Source organism: Erinaceus europaeus, chromosome 7 (genome assembly GCF_950295315.1).
Source record: "Erinaceus europaeus chromosome 7, mEriEur2.1, whole genome shotgun sequence".
Classification (NCBI taxonomy): Eukaryota; Metazoa; Chordata; class Mammalia; order Eulipotyphla; family Erinaceidae; genus Erinaceus; species Erinaceus europaeus.
Window position 1 is genome coordinate 45,123,856 of NC_080168.1, and position 18,436 is coordinate 45,142,291.

The 18,436-nt window shown below is 38.0% G+C and overlaps 1 protein-coding gene across 1 annotated transcript in view; it reads left to right on the top strand.

Moving 5' to 3' along the window:
* Positions 1-18,436, top strand: part of POLR3B (RNA polymerase III subunit B) — a 133,685-nt gene that overhangs the window by 99,749 nt on the left and 15,500 nt on the right. The window contains exons 24-25 of the mRNA XM_060194341.1: positions 17,034-17,137; positions 17,713-17,879. Coding sequence (XP_060050324.1) covers positions 17,034-17,137; positions 17,713-17,879 — 271 coding nt within the window. The remainder of the gene's footprint in view (positions 1-17,033; positions 17,138-17,712; positions 17,880-18,436) is intronic.

Genomic DNA, 18,436 nt, shown 5'->3' on the forward strand with positions numbered 1-18,436 from the left:
CCTTGCGCTTTGCTCCACGTGCACTTAACCTGCTGCACTACTGCCGGACTCCCCCAACTTTTTTTTTCTTTCCCCACTTTATTTCAAAGAGGGAGAAACAGACAGAAGGAGAGATGCCCCTATGTCATCGTGCTCCCAGTGCTTTCTGCATGCTAAGTTGGGTGCTGTACTATGAACAATTTCCTAGTCCCTCTTAGTTTATATTCTTATACAGCTATATAAATATTTACTCATTCATTTTAAATATTACCTGTTGATTTAGAATTATGATCTATTATAGCACCTAGCACTTTGTTTCCTGTCTTTCCTGTTTTCTGTCTCCATTCTCTGAGTAGCTTTATCATAATTTAGGGTTAAGATTACATATTTATGATTGCATAAATATTCAGTCCCACACTAAGTATTTTTTAAAATATTGTATTGATTTTACTTTTGAGAGAGATGAGAGAGAGAGACCAACCAGAGCACTGCTCAGCTCTGATTTATGGTGGTACAGGGGATTGAACCTAGGACTTTAGAGTCCCAGGCATGAGAGTCTGTTTGCATAACCCATTATGCTATCTTCCCCGCCCTATTTTTTATTATTTTCTTTGTTCTATAATTTCCTCCCAAAATTAATAATCTCATTTTTGAAAATTGCCTAGTTTTCTCTATTCTTACTACCATTCTCTTATAATAACAATAATCTCTTAATAGTTTTCCACATAATTAATAGTCATTTCAGATCTACTCCTTCCAAGTTCTTCTTTATAGTGTCCCCCCTCTTTCTTCATAGGTCTGTGGTGGTTATTCTTTGAGCTAGAGCATCTCAGCCCATTTGTTATGAACTGGCAATAGATGAGATGTGTGATTGGTCCCCAGTTTCCCTAGGAGCTCTCGATAGAACCTGGGCTTTCTAAGGCTATGAAGAGCCACATCTTATGTGTCCCAGAGATGTTTTCAAACATGGTTAGGAAATGCTCTGTAGTAGCTTGGTAGGACTGCTATCACGTACTAGAAGGGTAGTTTACACAATAGGCATTTATTTTTATTGTAGTTCTGGAAGTCTAATGTATTTGCTGGAATATTTTCTTTTGAAGCTTCTTACCTTGAATTGTAGATGGCCATTTTTTCCCTTTTCTTCATATCATCTTTTCTCTGTACTTGTCTATACAAAAAAAAAAAAAGTGTTACCTGCTGACCAAGTAACTTCTAAATATTAAAAAGTAAGCCAGGGTGGTATCTCAGCAGTAGAGGATAGGACTTGCATTCCTGGACCCTGGGGTTGATTTCTAGCACTTCATATCCTGCATGCTGGCCTTGTCAGTTTCCCACATTGTTTCTCATAAAAATAAATAAATAAGTAATTCCAGCCCTTTTGGGGAGACATGGGGACAAGAGAAGTAATGGTAAGTGCTGAGATAAATAAAAGATAGGGGAGAATAATAAGCAGCATGTGCAATAGTGATGGTTAGTGGTTGAAATATTAGGTAAAGTAGTTGAGGAACATTGAAAAGATACTATTGGAATAAAGACCTAGAAAGAAACAGAGAGCAAACCCTCACCTCTGAAGGCTGTTGTGGTAAAAGGAAGGCATGGAGCTGTGGCTAACCTGGAGGGCTGGCCCAGAGGCGTGTATGGCCAGAAGCAAAGCAGTCAGAGATGAAAGCTTATGGGTCACTCTGTGAACTGTGGTTTTTAACTTTGAGAGGAAGCACCACCTTAGCAGTCTGGACAGATGAAAACGTGTTATGACTTTTTCTGGCTCATGTTTAAAGCAGACTGTAGTAAGGCAAGAGGGAGGAAGCTGTGACAGCAGAGAAAAGGATATTCCAGTAGCCCAGGTGAGAGTTGGTGGTGAGTGGGAAAAGCACTTGCTGAGGACTGGGGTGACTTTTAGTCTGTGTTCTGTGATTAGCCCCATACCTTGCTCCACTTTGCACAGAAGTGTAGTCTGAATTCATCTTCCCAGTTAAATGTTAAATTCCTTTTACCTTTTCTTTGGTAGATGACTTTTCCTGTGTAGGAAAGCCCTTGATGCTTTCTGAGGCATTTATTCAGTAGAGGCGCCAATCTGATGATAAGTTGAACTCAAGTGCACTTTAATGTTATTCCTGCCCTGTGAGCATGTTCCCCTTTTCTTCACGACCACCTTCTGAGTGCCATTTAAAGCAAGTCTTCAGAGAAAAGTACAGCAACAAGAGAAAGGTTTTGAGCTCTAAGTGAGCTGTTTTACCCCCTTTATGCTTCAATCTCTTTCTCTTTGTAGTGGAGACAGTTTCCTAGGAGTTGTTACTGGGATTAAACCAAATGATATGTGTGGAGCAATGAATACAGTGTCTGGGGCTCAGCCTAAACTCAGGGTGTCAGCAGCTGCTGCTAGATCTGTTTGTATCTTTCTGGCAGGGAAGGTAGGAAAGGAAGGCTTCAGAAATGAGAGAGGATATGAACTTGAAGGGTTGTGATGAAGGTGGTGTCTACAAAAGAAAATAGGTGAGCAACAGAGAATAACAAACTGAGGGACTTCTTGACTGACCTGAATAAATAATTTCAGAAAAAGAGGAAAGAGGGCAATAGACTCTGGTTTTAGACCTGTAAATGAGGGCACTAATTACAGAGCAACTGAAACTTACAATGTGTACCAGGCACTATACTAGATATCTGAAATGCAGTAATAAACAGCACTGACAGGGCCTGTGCACTCCTACAATTTTTGTTCTCTTGGGAGGAAGAAAAAGGCAAAAGAGAAGAGGAGATAAAAGCATGATATTTAAGGATATGATAAGTGATTGTATTTTAAATATAAATATATATATAATGAAAGAGTCATTGATTTAGAGATGAGGGGTGTACTTTAGTAATAAGAACTTGAAGGATGAAAAGGAGTCAGTCAAGTAGATAGACTGGGAGAATTGAGTTCTAAAACCTCGAGGCATGGATGAGCTTAGTATATGCAGAAAACAGAATAAAGGCCAGTTTTTGCCAGGCATATGCCTAAGGAAGAATATAGTATGAGGTATGGTGAGAGGAATAGGACAGGAGCATAACGAACCTCACCTTCTAGCCAAAGAATGGGAATTTAGACTTTAAGCCTGGGGCCCAATAGGACTGTTGAGTGGTGTAATGGGGTAATTTAGCATTGTAAGAGATTGCCCTAAATTCCACATGAGAAGCAGATGAGGGCAGGGTGGTCCAGTTAAGAGAGAAGGTGATATGGAGCAGGGTGGTCAAAGTGATAGGCTGTGGCAAACAGGATTTTTGTTGTTGATTGAGATGTTTAGGAAGATAAGAATGAGGGTGAGGTTTGTGACCTGAGCAAGTGACAAGTGCCGTTTCCCAGGATAGGGAGATCTAGAGAAGGAATAGCTTTTTGTTGGGGGGGGAGGGTGAGAATTTGGACCTCAAGTTTAAGATACTTCAAGTGGAGCACTAGATTCCATTAGACTCCAAATGGAGATGTTAAGTGGATGGTGAGACATACTAGGTTGTCAGAAAAATCATGATGCATTTTTGCACAGAAAACCTGAAGAAATATGTCATGACTTTTCCAACAGCCCAATAAAAGTCCTAGAGCTACAAAAAGAGATCAGGGATTTGGGAAGTTACCTGATATTTTTTTTTTTTTAACTTTGTGTGTTAATAATCTATGGCATTGTTTTCTTCTATCTTGTTTATTTATTTATTATTGCCATCAGAGTTATTTCTGGGATTCAGTGCCTGCACAATAAATCCACTGCTTCTGATGACCATTTTTTTTCCCTCTTTTTTATTAGGTAGGACAGAGAAGTTGAGAGGGAGGGGAACAGGAGACAAAAAGAGAGAGAGAAAGAGAGACATTTGCTTCGCCACTCCTGATGCTTCCTTCCTATAGGTGAGGAGCAGGGGCTCAAACCCAGATCTTTAAGTATGGTAATGTGTATACTCAATTGGGTGTGCCAGCACCCAGCCCCAATGTATGACATTTTTATATTCTTTTTTTCCCTCCTTTTGTTGCCCTTGTTGGTGTAGCCTTGTTATAGTTTTTATTGTTGTTGATGTCGTTCGTTGTATGATAGGACAGAGAGAAATGGAGATAAAAGGGGAAGACAGAGAGCAGTAGAGAAAGATAGACACCTGCAGACCTGCTTCACTGCCTGTGAAGAGACTGCCCTGCAGGTGGGGAGCCAGGGGCTCCAACTGGGATCCTTATGCTGGTCCTTGCACTTTGCACCATGTATGCTTAACCCGCTGCGCCACCACCTGACCCCCTTTATCTATATTCTATCTCTTAACCTTTTCAATTTTGACAAGTACTACTAGTCCTACTGTACAGTATAGGAATTTTAAGCTCAGAGAGGTGAGTACCTTGCAAACCACTAGTAGTGCTGGCAGGGTCAGATTCAAATCTAGATTTTTTTTTTTCCCCTTTAAATTTTGAGTGCATTACCCATTTTGCAAAATCCAATTAGATGGCTCTATTCTGAGAATCCATCACCACTCTGCCTCCAAGATTACAATCTACCCTGGTATTTCCTTCTGAGAAAGGAATTAAATATATTTAATTTTTAAAATCATTTTATTGCAAACTTATGGTCTTTGATGATTATTTTATAAGCTTCAAGCTTTCTGGATAAGTAACTTTACATAGCACTCCTCTGCCACCAATCCAGAGTGATAGAAATGCCTGCCAGTACGCTCTATGATGATGACAATGATGACTACTGCTACTATTACTATTACTACTTACTACTACATCTTCTTTCTTCTGCTCCTTCTCTTTCTTCTTTCTTTTGTCTCTTTAATTTTATTTTTTTTCTAGATCACTGTTCACCTCTGGTTTACAGTTTTGGTGCAGGGAAATGAATCTGGAACTTTAGAGCATCAGGCATTAAAGTCTTTTTGCATTTATGCTCCCTAGCCCTACCCTTAACCACACACACAACTTTTAATTGGCCCTCTGGTCAAAATTTGGTAATCTTGCTTAAAACTCACAGTCTTATCAAAAAAGTCTTAAATTGTTTTTCAGTAGTAGTCTCCCCCCCCGCCCCCCCCATTCTCCAGGATTACTGCTGGGGCTCGGTGCTGGCACTACAAATCCACTGCTCCTGGAGGCCATTTTTTCCTTTTTTTTTTTTTTTTTGGTTGCCCTTGTCGTTGTTGGATAGGATAGAGAGAAATCAAGATAGAAGGGGAAAACAGAGCAGGGGAGAGAAAGGCAGTTGCAGACTTGCTTCACCACCCGTGAAGTGAACCCTCTGCAAGTGGGGAGCCAGGAGCTCGAACCGGGATTCTTAGTTCAATCCTTACGCTTCACACCATGTGTGCTTAACCTGCTGCGCTACTGCCCGGCCCCCTAAGTAGTAGTTTTTTTGTTTTCTTTCTTTTTTTTTTTTTTTTAACATTTTTTAAATGGAAATATTGACAAGACCATAGGTTAAGAGGGGTACAACTCCACATCATTCCCGCTACCAGAGTTCCACTTCCCATCCTTTCCCTTGAAAGCTTTCCTATTCTTTATCCCTCAGGGATTATGGACCCAGGATCATTATGGGGTGCAGAAGGTGGAAGGTCTGGCTTCTGTAATTGCTTCCCCACTGAATATGGACGTTGACAGGTCAATACCTAGTCCCAACCTGTCTCTCTCTTTCTCTAGTGGGTCAGGGCTCTGGAGCAGCAGGGCTCCAGGACACATAGGTGAGGCCATCTGCCCAGGGAATTCAAGTTGGCATCATGGTAGCATCTGGAACCTGGTGCTGCTCAAATCCTGGGCTCATGAAGACTCCTCTCCAAGGTCTAAGTCACAGGAAGGTGGGAGCTACACTGAGAAATAAGTGATGATCCCAGGAGCAAGAACACTAGGGTGCCTTACTTCCCAGATTCACTCAGTAGTAGTTGTTTTTTTTTTATATTCTTTTTTTAAAAATATTTATTTATTTTCCCTTTTATTGTCCTTGTTTTTCATAGTTGTTGCCGTTGCTGGATAGGACAGAGAGAAATGGAGAGAGGAGGGGAAGACAGAGTGGGGGAGAGAAAGACTGACACCTGCAGACCTGCTTCACTGCCTGTGAAGTGACTCCCCTACAGGTGGGGAACCGGGATCCTTAAGTTGGCCCTCATGCTTTGCGCCACGTGCACTTAACCTGCTGTGCTACTGCCCGACTCCCTCAGTAGTAGTTTTAAAGAGTATAAGACTAGGGGTCAGGCTATGGTAAATCTGGTTGAATGCATATGTTACAATGTTTGAGGACTTGAGTTCAAGCCCCCAGTGCCCAACTGTAGGGGGGAAGCTTCATGAATGATAAAGTAGTACTGCAGGATTCTCTCTTTCTACCTGTCTCCCCCCTTCTCTCTCAGTTTCTGTCTCTGTCCAATAAAAAATAAGTAAACTTTAAAAAAGTATAAGATTATAGGGTTTAGTTTCACATTACACCCACCCTCCCAACAGTAACCACGATAGTTCTCACAAAATCTTAAAGGAACTTTGGCTACTTCATTTGTTTGTTTCTTTTGGCTAATTTGTGTATTTTAATTCTCTAGGTTTCACATATAAGCAAAACTATCCAGTAGTTCTAACAATAATTTGAGCAGATAGAAAAGGAGGTGAAATTTTGAGCCCTCAACTTTGATGGTGTTCCTCATTCATCATGTTTAGTGGTAATAGAGCCTGAAAAAGGAGGGGCACATGAAGGAAGTGTTATGGACAGTGTTGACAGTGGTTTAGAGCATTCCCATGTAGTGGACACCCCTGGAACCATCTGTAAGCCATAGAGATACCCATTCCTTCATGTCAGCTCAAGAGGAACTGCACTGGGCCTTAATGAATTTGGTATTGACAAGTAAAATGAAATGGAGAACTATAGCCCACACACCATTTTTGCTATTTGTGGTCATCAAGAAATTAACTGATAGAAATGTTGTTTGATTTCAGGGTATAGGTGTCACATCATGAGTCCTGCAATGATAGGTTTCTGTTTTGGTCAAGATGATGCCAGGGTAAAGCAGTGGTTTATTGAAGTTAGTCTTCACTCTTGAAATGTGGATTTATTTGCAAATGCTGTTTTTTTTTTTCCTTTGTAGCATCACCTGCAAGTTGATGTGTGTATTCTGTATGAGTAAAGATTATTTTCATTTTGTCTATCTTTACGTACCATTCTTCTCCATTTAGAGCATTAAATTTGTCATTGTCGGTGTTCAGAAAGCAACATAGCCCTACAGATTGCCTGACTTTTGTCTTCTGGTATAAGTTTATTTTGAGAAAGCTGTTGTGTGGGGGGGTTATTTTTGTATACACATAGTTTATAAATTTCATTTTTGCAACCTAATGCCTCTTAAAATATATTCTCTAACAATTAGAAAAGACTTGAAATTTTAGTTTAGCTGAACCATTCTGTCCTGCCCAAGCCTAACCACTCCAAAGGTAATCAGTAGCTAACTTAAACAAAGGTGAATGTATAGCTGATCTGTAGTAGTTATATGCTATTAGGACTCAGAGAACTCATGAAGGAGATTGAAGAGGAAAGAATAAGTGAAATGAAGCTGTAGAATGTAGTATACAGATCTGGGAATCTACATCAGTACTATATGATAAACAGAGATTAGATGCAGTTGACTAGAGAAGACCCACTGAAGGAGTGTTTGGTTAGTAGCTGTGAAAGGCTAAAAAAAAAAAAGTTGTGGTATATATACACAATGGAATATTACTCAGCTACTAAAAATGCTGAGTTCATTTTCTTCACCTCATCTTAGGTAGAGCTTGAAGGAATCATGTTAAGAGAGATAAGCCCAAAAGAGAAAGGATGAATATGGGATGATCTCACTCAGAAACATAAGTTGAGAAATAAGAACAGAAGGGAAAATACAAAGCAGAATTAGGACTGGGTTTGGTTTATTGCACCAAAGTAAAGGACTTGGGGGTTTAGGTCCTGGTGCATGATGGTGAAGGAGGACCTAGGCAGGGGGTTAGAGTGTTTTGCAGAAAACTGAGAAATCCTACATGTGTACCAACAACTGTATTTGTCGACTGTAAACCAAATAATTTTTTTTTTTTTTAGTGTGACAAACTCAATAAGCAACATCACCATCAGTGAACTAAAGAGTAGAGGGAGACTAAGCAGAGAGATAGAAGTATGGAGGAAGGAGAAAGTTGTTTTTTTTTTTTTTTTTTTTTTAAAGAAGAGAGAGTTGCAGTTAACATAAAGATGACTCTAGTCTAGGAGGCAGAATTCCTCATTTAGCTAAGAGAATTCTAGTACAGTCTTCCAATGAGAAATTCAAAGAATTTTAATGAAGGATTTTCCTCCTTTGGGTCTTGAGAGGTCCATTATGTGTCTCATCAGGAAATGTGTAATGAATCAACTCGCTCAAAAGGGCCGGACCTTTGATCAAGAATCTCTAGAGCAGTTCATCCTTTAGTAGTATGCAAACTACTAGGGAAATGAGATGAACTATAGCAGCATCCTATATACCAAAGTTATAATGTGCCCATATGTTTACAAAGGAAGAAAAGTTTTCAGATTCAGTTGGGGAGAAATTATAAAATTAAGAAGTTTTTTTTTCTTTAAGTGGCACCTGTGCATTTATTTTGCACCTGTGCATTTATTTTGCACCTGTGTATTTGTATCAATCTCTGTGTGTTACATATAGTTACCTGTATGTTTATACAGATTCCTGGTTTGCATTAAACTCTATTTAAAATCCCCCTTAATGATATTTAATGTCACATAATTTTGTTTTTACCAAGTATAGCCTCATAAAGATACGTGTGTGTGTGTGTGTGTGTGTGTTTACACTTTACCACACCCACCACCAAGTTTCATCATACCAATTGGAGCTCTCCATCTAGCTCTACTCCACCTTATATCCAATAATGACTTTAGTTTCCACAGACTGTAAGCATCAGTGTGACAACACTGATGTCTTGATCTTCTTTCCAAGTGTTCTAAACTGCTAAGTAGCTTAGGGTAAAGTCATGTATTATACAATAGATATAAATAAAACGCTGTTCCATCAGTGAAATAGATCAGAATATGTGTCTGGAAAGTCATTCGTGGCTTCTTTTTGTGTGTGTGTGTTTGTTTGTTTTGTTTTTTAACCAGAGCACTGTTCAGCTCTGGCTTATCATGGTGTGGGGAATTGAACCTGGGACTTTGGAGCTTTAGGCATGAGAATCTATTTGCGTAACCATTATGCTTTCTGCTCTCCGCCCCCTTTTTTTCTTTTGCCCTCCAGGGTTATTGCTGGGGTTTGGTGCCTACACCACGAATCCACTACTCCTGAAGGTCATTTTTTCCCATTTTGTTGCCCTTGTTGTTGTTATTATTGATATTTTTGCCATTGATGTTGTTTAGAGAGGAGGGGAGACAGAAAGGGAGAAAGATAGATACCCACAGACCTGCTTCACCACTTGTGAGATGAACCCCGTGCAGGTGGGGAGCCAGGGGCTCAAACTGGGATCCTTGTGCTTTGGTGGCATGTGCACTTAACTCGCTGTGCTACTGCCCGACCCTCTCTGTTCATATTTTTATTTGACAGAATTAAGGGTATTTTATACACACTTATATAAAATGCTTATTGGATTCTGGTTTGGAACTTGAATTTTTTTTTTTCAAATCAAATTAACTCGTATAAGGCTTTTGTGCTTTAGTTCTATATGAAGAGAACTCATCAACAGCAAACATTTTTATCTTAAACGTTGCTTACCCTTATGGTTAGTGCTTTTATTAAAATAGTGAACAGATTCACTAGTTAGTTTGTTTCGGTTTGTCAACTTAAGGAATTCCCAAGTTAAGTTTCATTTCAGTGCTCAGTCATACCAAATTATTATATTTTCAGATTTCCTTTTTTGCTGTCATTCGCAATGAGGAGAAAGTGACTCCTTTGATGTAGGGGGTGGAAAAAGCAATATATCACTTCCCTGAAAGAACATTTCTCAGTCTCTCATGTGAAAAAGGATTAGCACCTCCAACAAAGGTCCTGCAGATCACAGAATCAGGCAGCAATACCAAACAGTGTTCCTAAGGAGAGGAAAAACTGTATTTGAGTAAGAGTGTTTGTCCTGACAAACAGAAGCTTTTTAATAACTACAAATCTGAGATAAAGGCATACACTCCTCACTATCTCCCACTAAACTCTCAGACGCTAGTTCTAATGAAGTGAAGTCAACCTTTGTTTCAAAATAGAAATATAGTTTTATCAAAAATGCAGTTTTCTCATAAAGAGTTCAATGTATATAGTTCAGTGTATATATCTTTGGCTCATGAGGATTACAACCATTTATGGTAAAAATTGTTTGGAAGATTCATCATTGACCTTCTCTTGGTTCAACATAAGTTCCCATATAAGATCACATGCCTCCATTTTGCATCAGTAAAAACTGTTCAACAGCCTGCTGAATTCATTTATTAAGATTTTGATTGAAAGTTTATTAGAAGAAAAGAAAACCTACCCTGACTTTGCAACATATAAAGAATTCTTATTCAGTAGTTATAAAGAGATTGTGGAGAGTTAAAAAATATTAATTTGTGTGTGGCAGGAAAGCCCAGAGGAAAGAATGTTAAACAAGGTTTGGTTAAAAACTGCTTTTTCTGTATCTTCATTTGTGATTGACCTTTTCTCTGGTTATGCTTCCTAAAATTGAGAGATTGAAAAGACTGATTTAAAATAATAGTAATAACAGCTTGTACTCATGTAGCACTTGAGACCGTCTAAAATCCTGTGCTAGTCTGAAGCTTCAAAGTCTGGATGTCTTTGGCTCCCTACTTTGCTTGATCCTGCTTGAATGAAAGACTCTAAGTGGGAGGGGAAGATGGGGGCCAATGAGGCTAGCAGTGTGAGCCCCAAGATAAGGTATATGATGCCAAGTGATCCTTCAAAGTTTTAGTTCAAAAAGAAATTCTGGCAGTTCTTACTTTAATGTTTGAAATCAGGGTGATTTTGTCCACACAGACACCTTATTGTAAGAATAATTTATTTAATTTACTTTTTTAAGAAGAAATTTTGGTCTTTGGTAACTAGCCAGTAACCCTCTGACCTTTCAGTAAATATCCAACTAAAGCTTTGAAATTAGGGTGTTTAGTGTTTTATGGCCCAGAATAAAAATCTTCAATTCTGTTTCCAAATAATGTAGCCTCAACACATTTTATTAAGCTCTTGACACATTCAGCCGTGTGTATTTTGTAAAGTTCCTATGGTTATTGTTTTACAATAGCTGCTTCCAAAAGCATTGTAAGGGTTTCAATTAATCAGTCTTTTGTGTGCTTCAGACTATGCAAATTTATCACATCAAACCATTCAACTGCTCATGGGAAAGCCGTGTAAAAACTGTATTGTCTTCTAGCGCCTCCTCTCATTTAGAGTGATGTTTTAATAAGAAAGCTAATCAAGTTTTCTTATGCATTATTTATCTGCTAACATGTAAGGAAGAGCCGAATTAAAATCATGTCAACCGGGATATGGTAAGTGATGTGATAGATCTGGAAGTGATTCAACAGAACAAAGCTAATATGATTCAACAGTTTTTGTCTGTTTCCCTCCCCCTTGAGATTATTTAAGGTATGGTGTGAAAAATAAAAGGTTAATTCAGTAACTGGAAAAAGAGAAAGGAGTAACCACCTGTGTTAGCCTTCCCGTTTTGATTTAGAGATTTACATTTCTGAATATACAATGACTTATTGAGATGAGCTTACTCAAAGCAAAAGCATTTCTTAATACAAACGGTTTTAACTTGAAAGCATCCCTGCTACTTTTCTGGCCCCATTTACCACTATATTCATCAGCAGTAAATTATTCTTCATCAGCTCAAGTCTTGTGAAGTTTTAAAGTTATTAGGAGGCGCCATCTTGATAACGCTAAATGATCTGTGAATAGCCAGAACTTCTTTTTTGTCTTTCCCACCAGAGTTAATACAACTGCAACTACTACTATTCATTAAGTTGGTCTCCTTTGCTTTGCTAGTTTGCTTCCTGCTGAGAGTAATTAGGTTTCTTATATAATAATAATTCCTTGTATTTAGATGCTGCCTTTCTCTAAGGGCCTTAAAGTACCTCTCAGACATTAGCTCATCTGTTCTTCCAACATTGTTGTCTCATGAAATAGGTGTTGATTATTCCCATTACAAAGACCATACAAGTAAGATTCACCAAAAGTAAATTCTGAACAGCAGAATCAAATTAAAGTCACCGGATTCCTTGATATCTTCTCTACTTAGGTCCAAGAATCGAAAGCATCATAAACTCTTTACAGGTAGTATTTCTCCCCGTTTGTGGACCTCATTAGTACCAGACATTATGGAGTGATCACTCCTTAGCCTTGCCTAATAACTTAGTACCTGTAATTTAAATCCAGCTGCTATTACTTCAACAGAATATACTGCCAGATTTATTGTATATCACTTAGAATATGGCAAGCCAATCAGAAAAGCATATATAGCAACCTTAGAATCATAAATTTAACCCCAAAGTGGTTATATATAGAAGACAGGCTTGCTAAATAAAAGTAAAAAGTGAAGCAGTCTCATATTAAAATTAGATTCAGCCATCAACAAAATAGAAAACTTTTTGCCAGTCATTTTTCAAAACTCAACTAGTCACATCAAAAACAGCTCTTGAATTATTACTATTTTTCTGAAGTTTCTCTTTGCTTTCCTTTTCTTATAAGGCACTAAAATGCTCAGGTTTTGTTTGTTTGTTTGTTCTCCTTTTCTTACCTGCTTTCATACATCTTAATTTCATTTCTGTTTGGATTGAGTTTAATCTACTACACCAAACATAGTTAAAAACAGAAAAAGTCAAAATGGCTGTTGGCCAAATTAATTCTTATTTTTATAGTTAGAAATGCTTTCTAAGAGAATCAAATGACTTATCATATTTTTACCTGGACTTTCACCAGATAAAATTCTTGTGGACTAATCTCCCTTCTGTAAAGCCAGGTAAATAAGAAATTGATGTAAGGGTGTCTGGGGATTGACACAGAAAGAACTGTAACAGTGGGTTTCCAGGCTTGCCTTTCCTGGGTGCATTGATTGGCAGACTCTTTACACTTCCTCAGTTCTTTGCCTTTACAACTTAAAATTAAGATTGATGGTGATGGGATAATATTTCATTAACTAGTTATCTGAAGTACCTTTCTACCCTAACTTTTGTGATCTGGATTTTCTTTATTTTATTTGTTAAAAGTTCTGTAGTGAAGCCAGACCTTCCACCTTCTGTACCTCATAATGATCCTGGGTCCATACTCCCATAGGGATAAAGCACAGGAAAGCTATCAGGGGAGGGGATAGTATGTGGAACTCTGGTGGTGGGAATTCTGTGGAATTGTACCCCTTTTATCCAGCAGACTTGTCGATCATTACTAAATCAATGATAAAACAAAGTTTTAAAAAAACCCTAGGATGTTTTAGACTTGGGGCTCAGACAATAGTGTTAATTCTTTTATCAGATCTTTTTTTTTTAAATAATTTATTTCTTTATTGGGGAATTAATGTTTTACATTCAACAGTAAATACAAGAGTTTGTACATGCATAACATTCCCCAGATTCCCATTTAACAATACAACCCCCATTATGTCATTCATCATCTTTCATGGACCTGTATTCTCCCCACCTACCCACCCACCCCAGATTCTTTTACTTTGGTGTAATACTCCAATTCCATTTCAGGTTCTACTTGTGTTTTCTTTTCTAATCTTGTTTTTCAACTCTTTTATCAGATCTTATTGTAAACTGAAAAACTTCATTAGTAAAGTCAATTTTTTCATGTTAAAAAAAAAGTTCTGTAGCATTATCTGTGGTTTAGTTTCCATTTCGCATCTATACTTACATTAAATATTCCTGGGCCTGTTAAACTGGTGTATTTGCATTTCACTGCCAGGAGGTTGTGCTATAAACAATGAGGTTGAGACACCAGCATGAGGCAGGGGATGAAATTTTATTTTAGAGTCTGAAATGCTGTGTAAGCATTTAAGGTATGAATCAGTAATTGTTCCACAACAGCTTCCATTAGATATGGTTTATTTGTAGTCCATGCTCTTTTCAAGGATCCAGGGGAGTGTTAACACACTGAAGCGTACTGCATATCATTTACATGTTAAAATACACACAAAAGGAAAGTATAACTTCTAAGACCTATATAAACATTGAAAGAGATGTTAAGCCTGCTCTCAAAGCAAATGCAGCTTTACTTGCCCATCTGAAAATCAGCAAACCTTTCTGCTTTGATAAACTATTTGAATAATTCTGAAACCAAGAAATACCTTTTGTAAAAAAAAAAAAAAAAAAAATCTGCTTCTAAGATTGAGAACTCTTCTCCCCCCCATGAATTCAGTAAAATACAAACTTAAAAATCATCTGTCTAATTTGAGATTTGAGATCATCAGATTCTGTCTAAATATTTTGTTTTAACTTCTAAGCTCATTATGGCTTCTTTGTGTTAACTTGTATTAAAATCTGTCAGCTATGACTGGTCTCATAAGCACAGTCAGCGGACCAGAATAAGTTAATTATTTACTTGTGTCACTAGTGCTCTTCATCTAATGAAATGCACAGCTGTGTTAGATCTGCAGTTGGATGTGTAGCTTCCATTGTTCTGCAAGTCAGCAGAGGGTAGAAGCCGCAATGATGGAGAGCCCTCAGTTCTTTCTGCTGTTCTGGCTTTCTGTGTCGATTTCATGGATCTTTTATCATTCACTTTCACACAAAACAAACAACACAGGGCTGTCTGCTATGGGAACCATCTTGGCATATAAAAGGGTTTTCAGAGCCTAAAGTAATTTTAAGTTAGCTAAGATTTAATTTTTGGCTTACAGGTGCCCTTGATTCATATGCAACCAAAGCAGTTCTGATAATGGGATGGAAAAAATAAATCCCAAAGTTACTTAAAATATATTTTTAAACTCAATTTCAGGAAAGGTCTGATAAGAGTATAACTTCCTCCAGATGGCAGCTTAATACTAAATATTAATCAGATTACAAGCAGTTACTTGAGATTCAGATTTCAGGAGAAGGAGCATTGCTTTTGTTTTAACAACAAAATCAAGTTAAATTTGCTTGATTAAACTTGTCAAGTGAAACTGAGAATGCAAGTGTCTCTCCTGACCCTCCCCTCAGTGGAAGTATGTCATGCTTCCTTGGTCAGTTCTGTACCTCCTGCTCCTGGCTTGCACCTTCTCTTGTTGGGAGTCGGACAGGCAGCTTCCTCCTGTGCAGACGCTGGCATCCCCCTGAGAACTGCTGCAGAAGGGGTACTGAGATTTTTCTTTGGTTTTATTTTTAATGGACACAACTGAACCCTCTATCTCCTTACCAGCCAAAATGGCATTCTCACCCAGATATGTCCGACTGGTTTCTTTAGGATTTGGCTGTTTTTAACTTTTTGATCATTGCTAAACAATGTTATTTATTTTCTGTGCTCCTAGATTATAGTTTGACCTCTTTAAATGTATTTTTTTGTAGCCCTAGTGTTTTGTTAAATCTTTTCAATATGGAAAAATTTTTGGAGGGAAGAAAATAGGGTCACACACACTGCTTGATTTAGATTTTAACACATAATAGTGGAATATGAAATAAAGTGCACTGAAGGTTTCTGGTCCACAAGTAGGAAGGCATACATTCTTTATTATTAAACCATTTATCATCAACCCAAAAGGCAGTTATGGTACTTACATGCTCTAGAATTCAACTCCACAAACTTATTTACTTTACCATATTGTTGGTATCTATAAGAAATTAGAATGCTACTATGTTAAATAAGCAAATGGCGTTCTTTTTACCTTGGTTCTCTTGGTGATTAAAGGACATCACAAAAAACTGTAGAATAGTTTGAGAATTTAAGCAGTATGCAAACTGAAGAATGAAAATTTTCTTTTGACAGTAGAAGTTTCTTTTTTTATTTCTTTATTGTGGGATTAATGTTTTATAGTTGATAGTAAATGCAATAGTTTGTATATGCATAACATTTCTCAGTTTTCCATATAACAATACAGCCCCCACTAGGTCCTCTGCTACCATGTTCCAGGACCAGAACTCTCTCCCCACCCGCCCCAAAGTCTTTTACTTTGATAGTAGTTTCTTTTTAATAGGTATAGACAGTTGGCAATTTTAAATATACAATCTTATCTTGCTAAATATAAAAGCATTTTCTCTTGGACCAAATGCCATTGTTCATTAGTTTTCTGATTCTAATTTATGTAGATTGTTGTTAACAGTTTAAATTCTACCCCTTCTGCCAAGAAAAAAAAATAGGAGAAATAGATAACAATTTAAGCAACAAAATCCTCTAAAAGTTAGAATGACATTAAGATAGTAATAAAGAACACTTTATTTAAGAGACTGTTAATGTGTATAGAGTTGGTAGGTTTTTGCTTTCTTCTGTTTTCATTCTTAGAATTCCAGTTCTAATTCTAGCCTCCCCGCACCCAAGAATGATTTGGCTTTTATTTTTCTGTTTTAACTTTACAGCTTCAATCAAAGATCACTTTTCTAATGTATTATAAGCTATAGGAATTATAATTCCTTGAGCATTTTAAGCTTGGCCAAAGACTCCTGGCTGAAATCAGTCAGCCAGCCAGCACTACACAGCCAGTATGTGGAACTGTTAGCACATCAGCCATAGACAAGCACTTCTTATATTTTTCTTTTTTAACTGCAATTTAAAGACACCTTGTTCATTCAATTCTGTTTGTGGTCAGAGGGATTGAATTCCAAAGACTTGGGCACATTATGTAACAGATCGCCAAATGGTTGATGAGTAACAAAGTTGATACTGACTTGAAGCTCAGGGATGCTGACAGGGTCAGGGCCCAGTGGAGTCGCTGTTCCTCAGTCTCTGAAGCAAGAGAAGTTGGGGCCTGACAGCACTATTGTGTGTCATACCAGCAGGCCAGTCCACAAACTGCAATGCCTTTCTGAAGAACAGCTTTTTTTTTTTTAACTATTCATCAAGGAGGACTAGTAGAGATCATTTTTTGATTTGTTAGAGACCACAAGGAAGATTCTAGAGTTAAGGAAACAAAGATAGCAGCAGAAGATCCCAATTAAGTACTGCCAATGTGCTTTACATGCTATGAATTTTCTTTTCCCCAGGTGTTTGTGGCTTGATCGTCCCTCAGGAAGATATGCCATTTTGTGATTCTGGCATTTGTCCAGACATCATAATGAACCCACATGGCTTCCCATCACGAATGACGGTCAGTGGGGGCGGCTGGCTTGTGATGAATGGAGGTTGCAAGACCCTGAAACTTGTTTCAGGAAGGGTCCACTAAGCAGGTTTGGAGCCCATGACGATTCTGGGCTGCTTTCTACAGTGGGAATGCATAGCAACTGTGTACTTTCCTTTAAGAGCAGTCTTTTGAGTGATGATCTTGCCCCTCAGCACAGAACCGTATATTTAGCCTGACATAGCTCCCTTTCTGTGGCTTATTGGTAAACCTGACTCCATCCCTGATCTACTGTATGACTTAGAGTTGTTTGATCTCTGTGTACTTCAGTTTCCTTGTATGTCAAGCAAGAGAAATAATGATAACTACCTCTGGGGGTATTTGAGAGGTATAAACTTAGATCATATATGTCAAGGTTTTTTGTTGTTTTTTTTCCCCCCAAAGTCTGTCACACAAGAAAGTAATACATGTAAGAGCTGCTGTTTATCATTATTACTAATCATGGTAGTCTCATAATCTTTTGTGGAAATTGGGCAGAGCTAAATAAGCAAGCAGAATTCCCATGCCACAGGAAGGCACTTGTTTAATTTATTTAAATCTCACAGGTGGGAAAGTTAATTGAGCTGTTGGCTGGTAAAGCTGGTGTGCTTGACGGCAGATTCCACTATGGTACTGCATTTGGAGGCAGTAAAGTGAAGGATGTATGTGAAGACCTTGTTCGTCATGGTTATAACTACTTGGGAAAAGACTATGTTACATCTGGCATCACAGGGTAAGTGTGTGACTTATAAGCTTTAAAGAGAAAATACAGTTTTTACTAGGAAAAGAACTAAGAGCTCTGATGACACACAGCTTTACTCCTTTAAGAAACCTAGTATAAGAAAATCCATTTTTATATTAGAGTTATTAACTAACACTGTGGTGGTGATCACTTGGTAATATAAGTGTATTATAATATGTTGTACATTTTAATCATATACAATGTCATATGCCAATAAATCTCAATAAGACTAGGACAGGGTGGGGGAAGAGAAAAGAGATGTGAAGAATGCTTTGCTTTTAGGGAAAGATCTTTGTAAGTTTAGGTAACTGGAAGAGGCCAAAGAAATAAAGAAATACCAGTTGTGCCCTGAAATCAGGCAGGAGAAGGGAAAGAGCAGGTCACACAGACAGAAGGCTGGGCCTTTCTGTTAACCCTGGGGGAAGGAGAGATTCCTGAAATTATCATGAATGGTAAAGTTTTGAAACTTAATTCTTATGTGGTTTTATTAAAAAAATATTTATTTGGGAGTTGGGTGGTAGCACAGCGGGTTAGCGCACGTGGCGCAA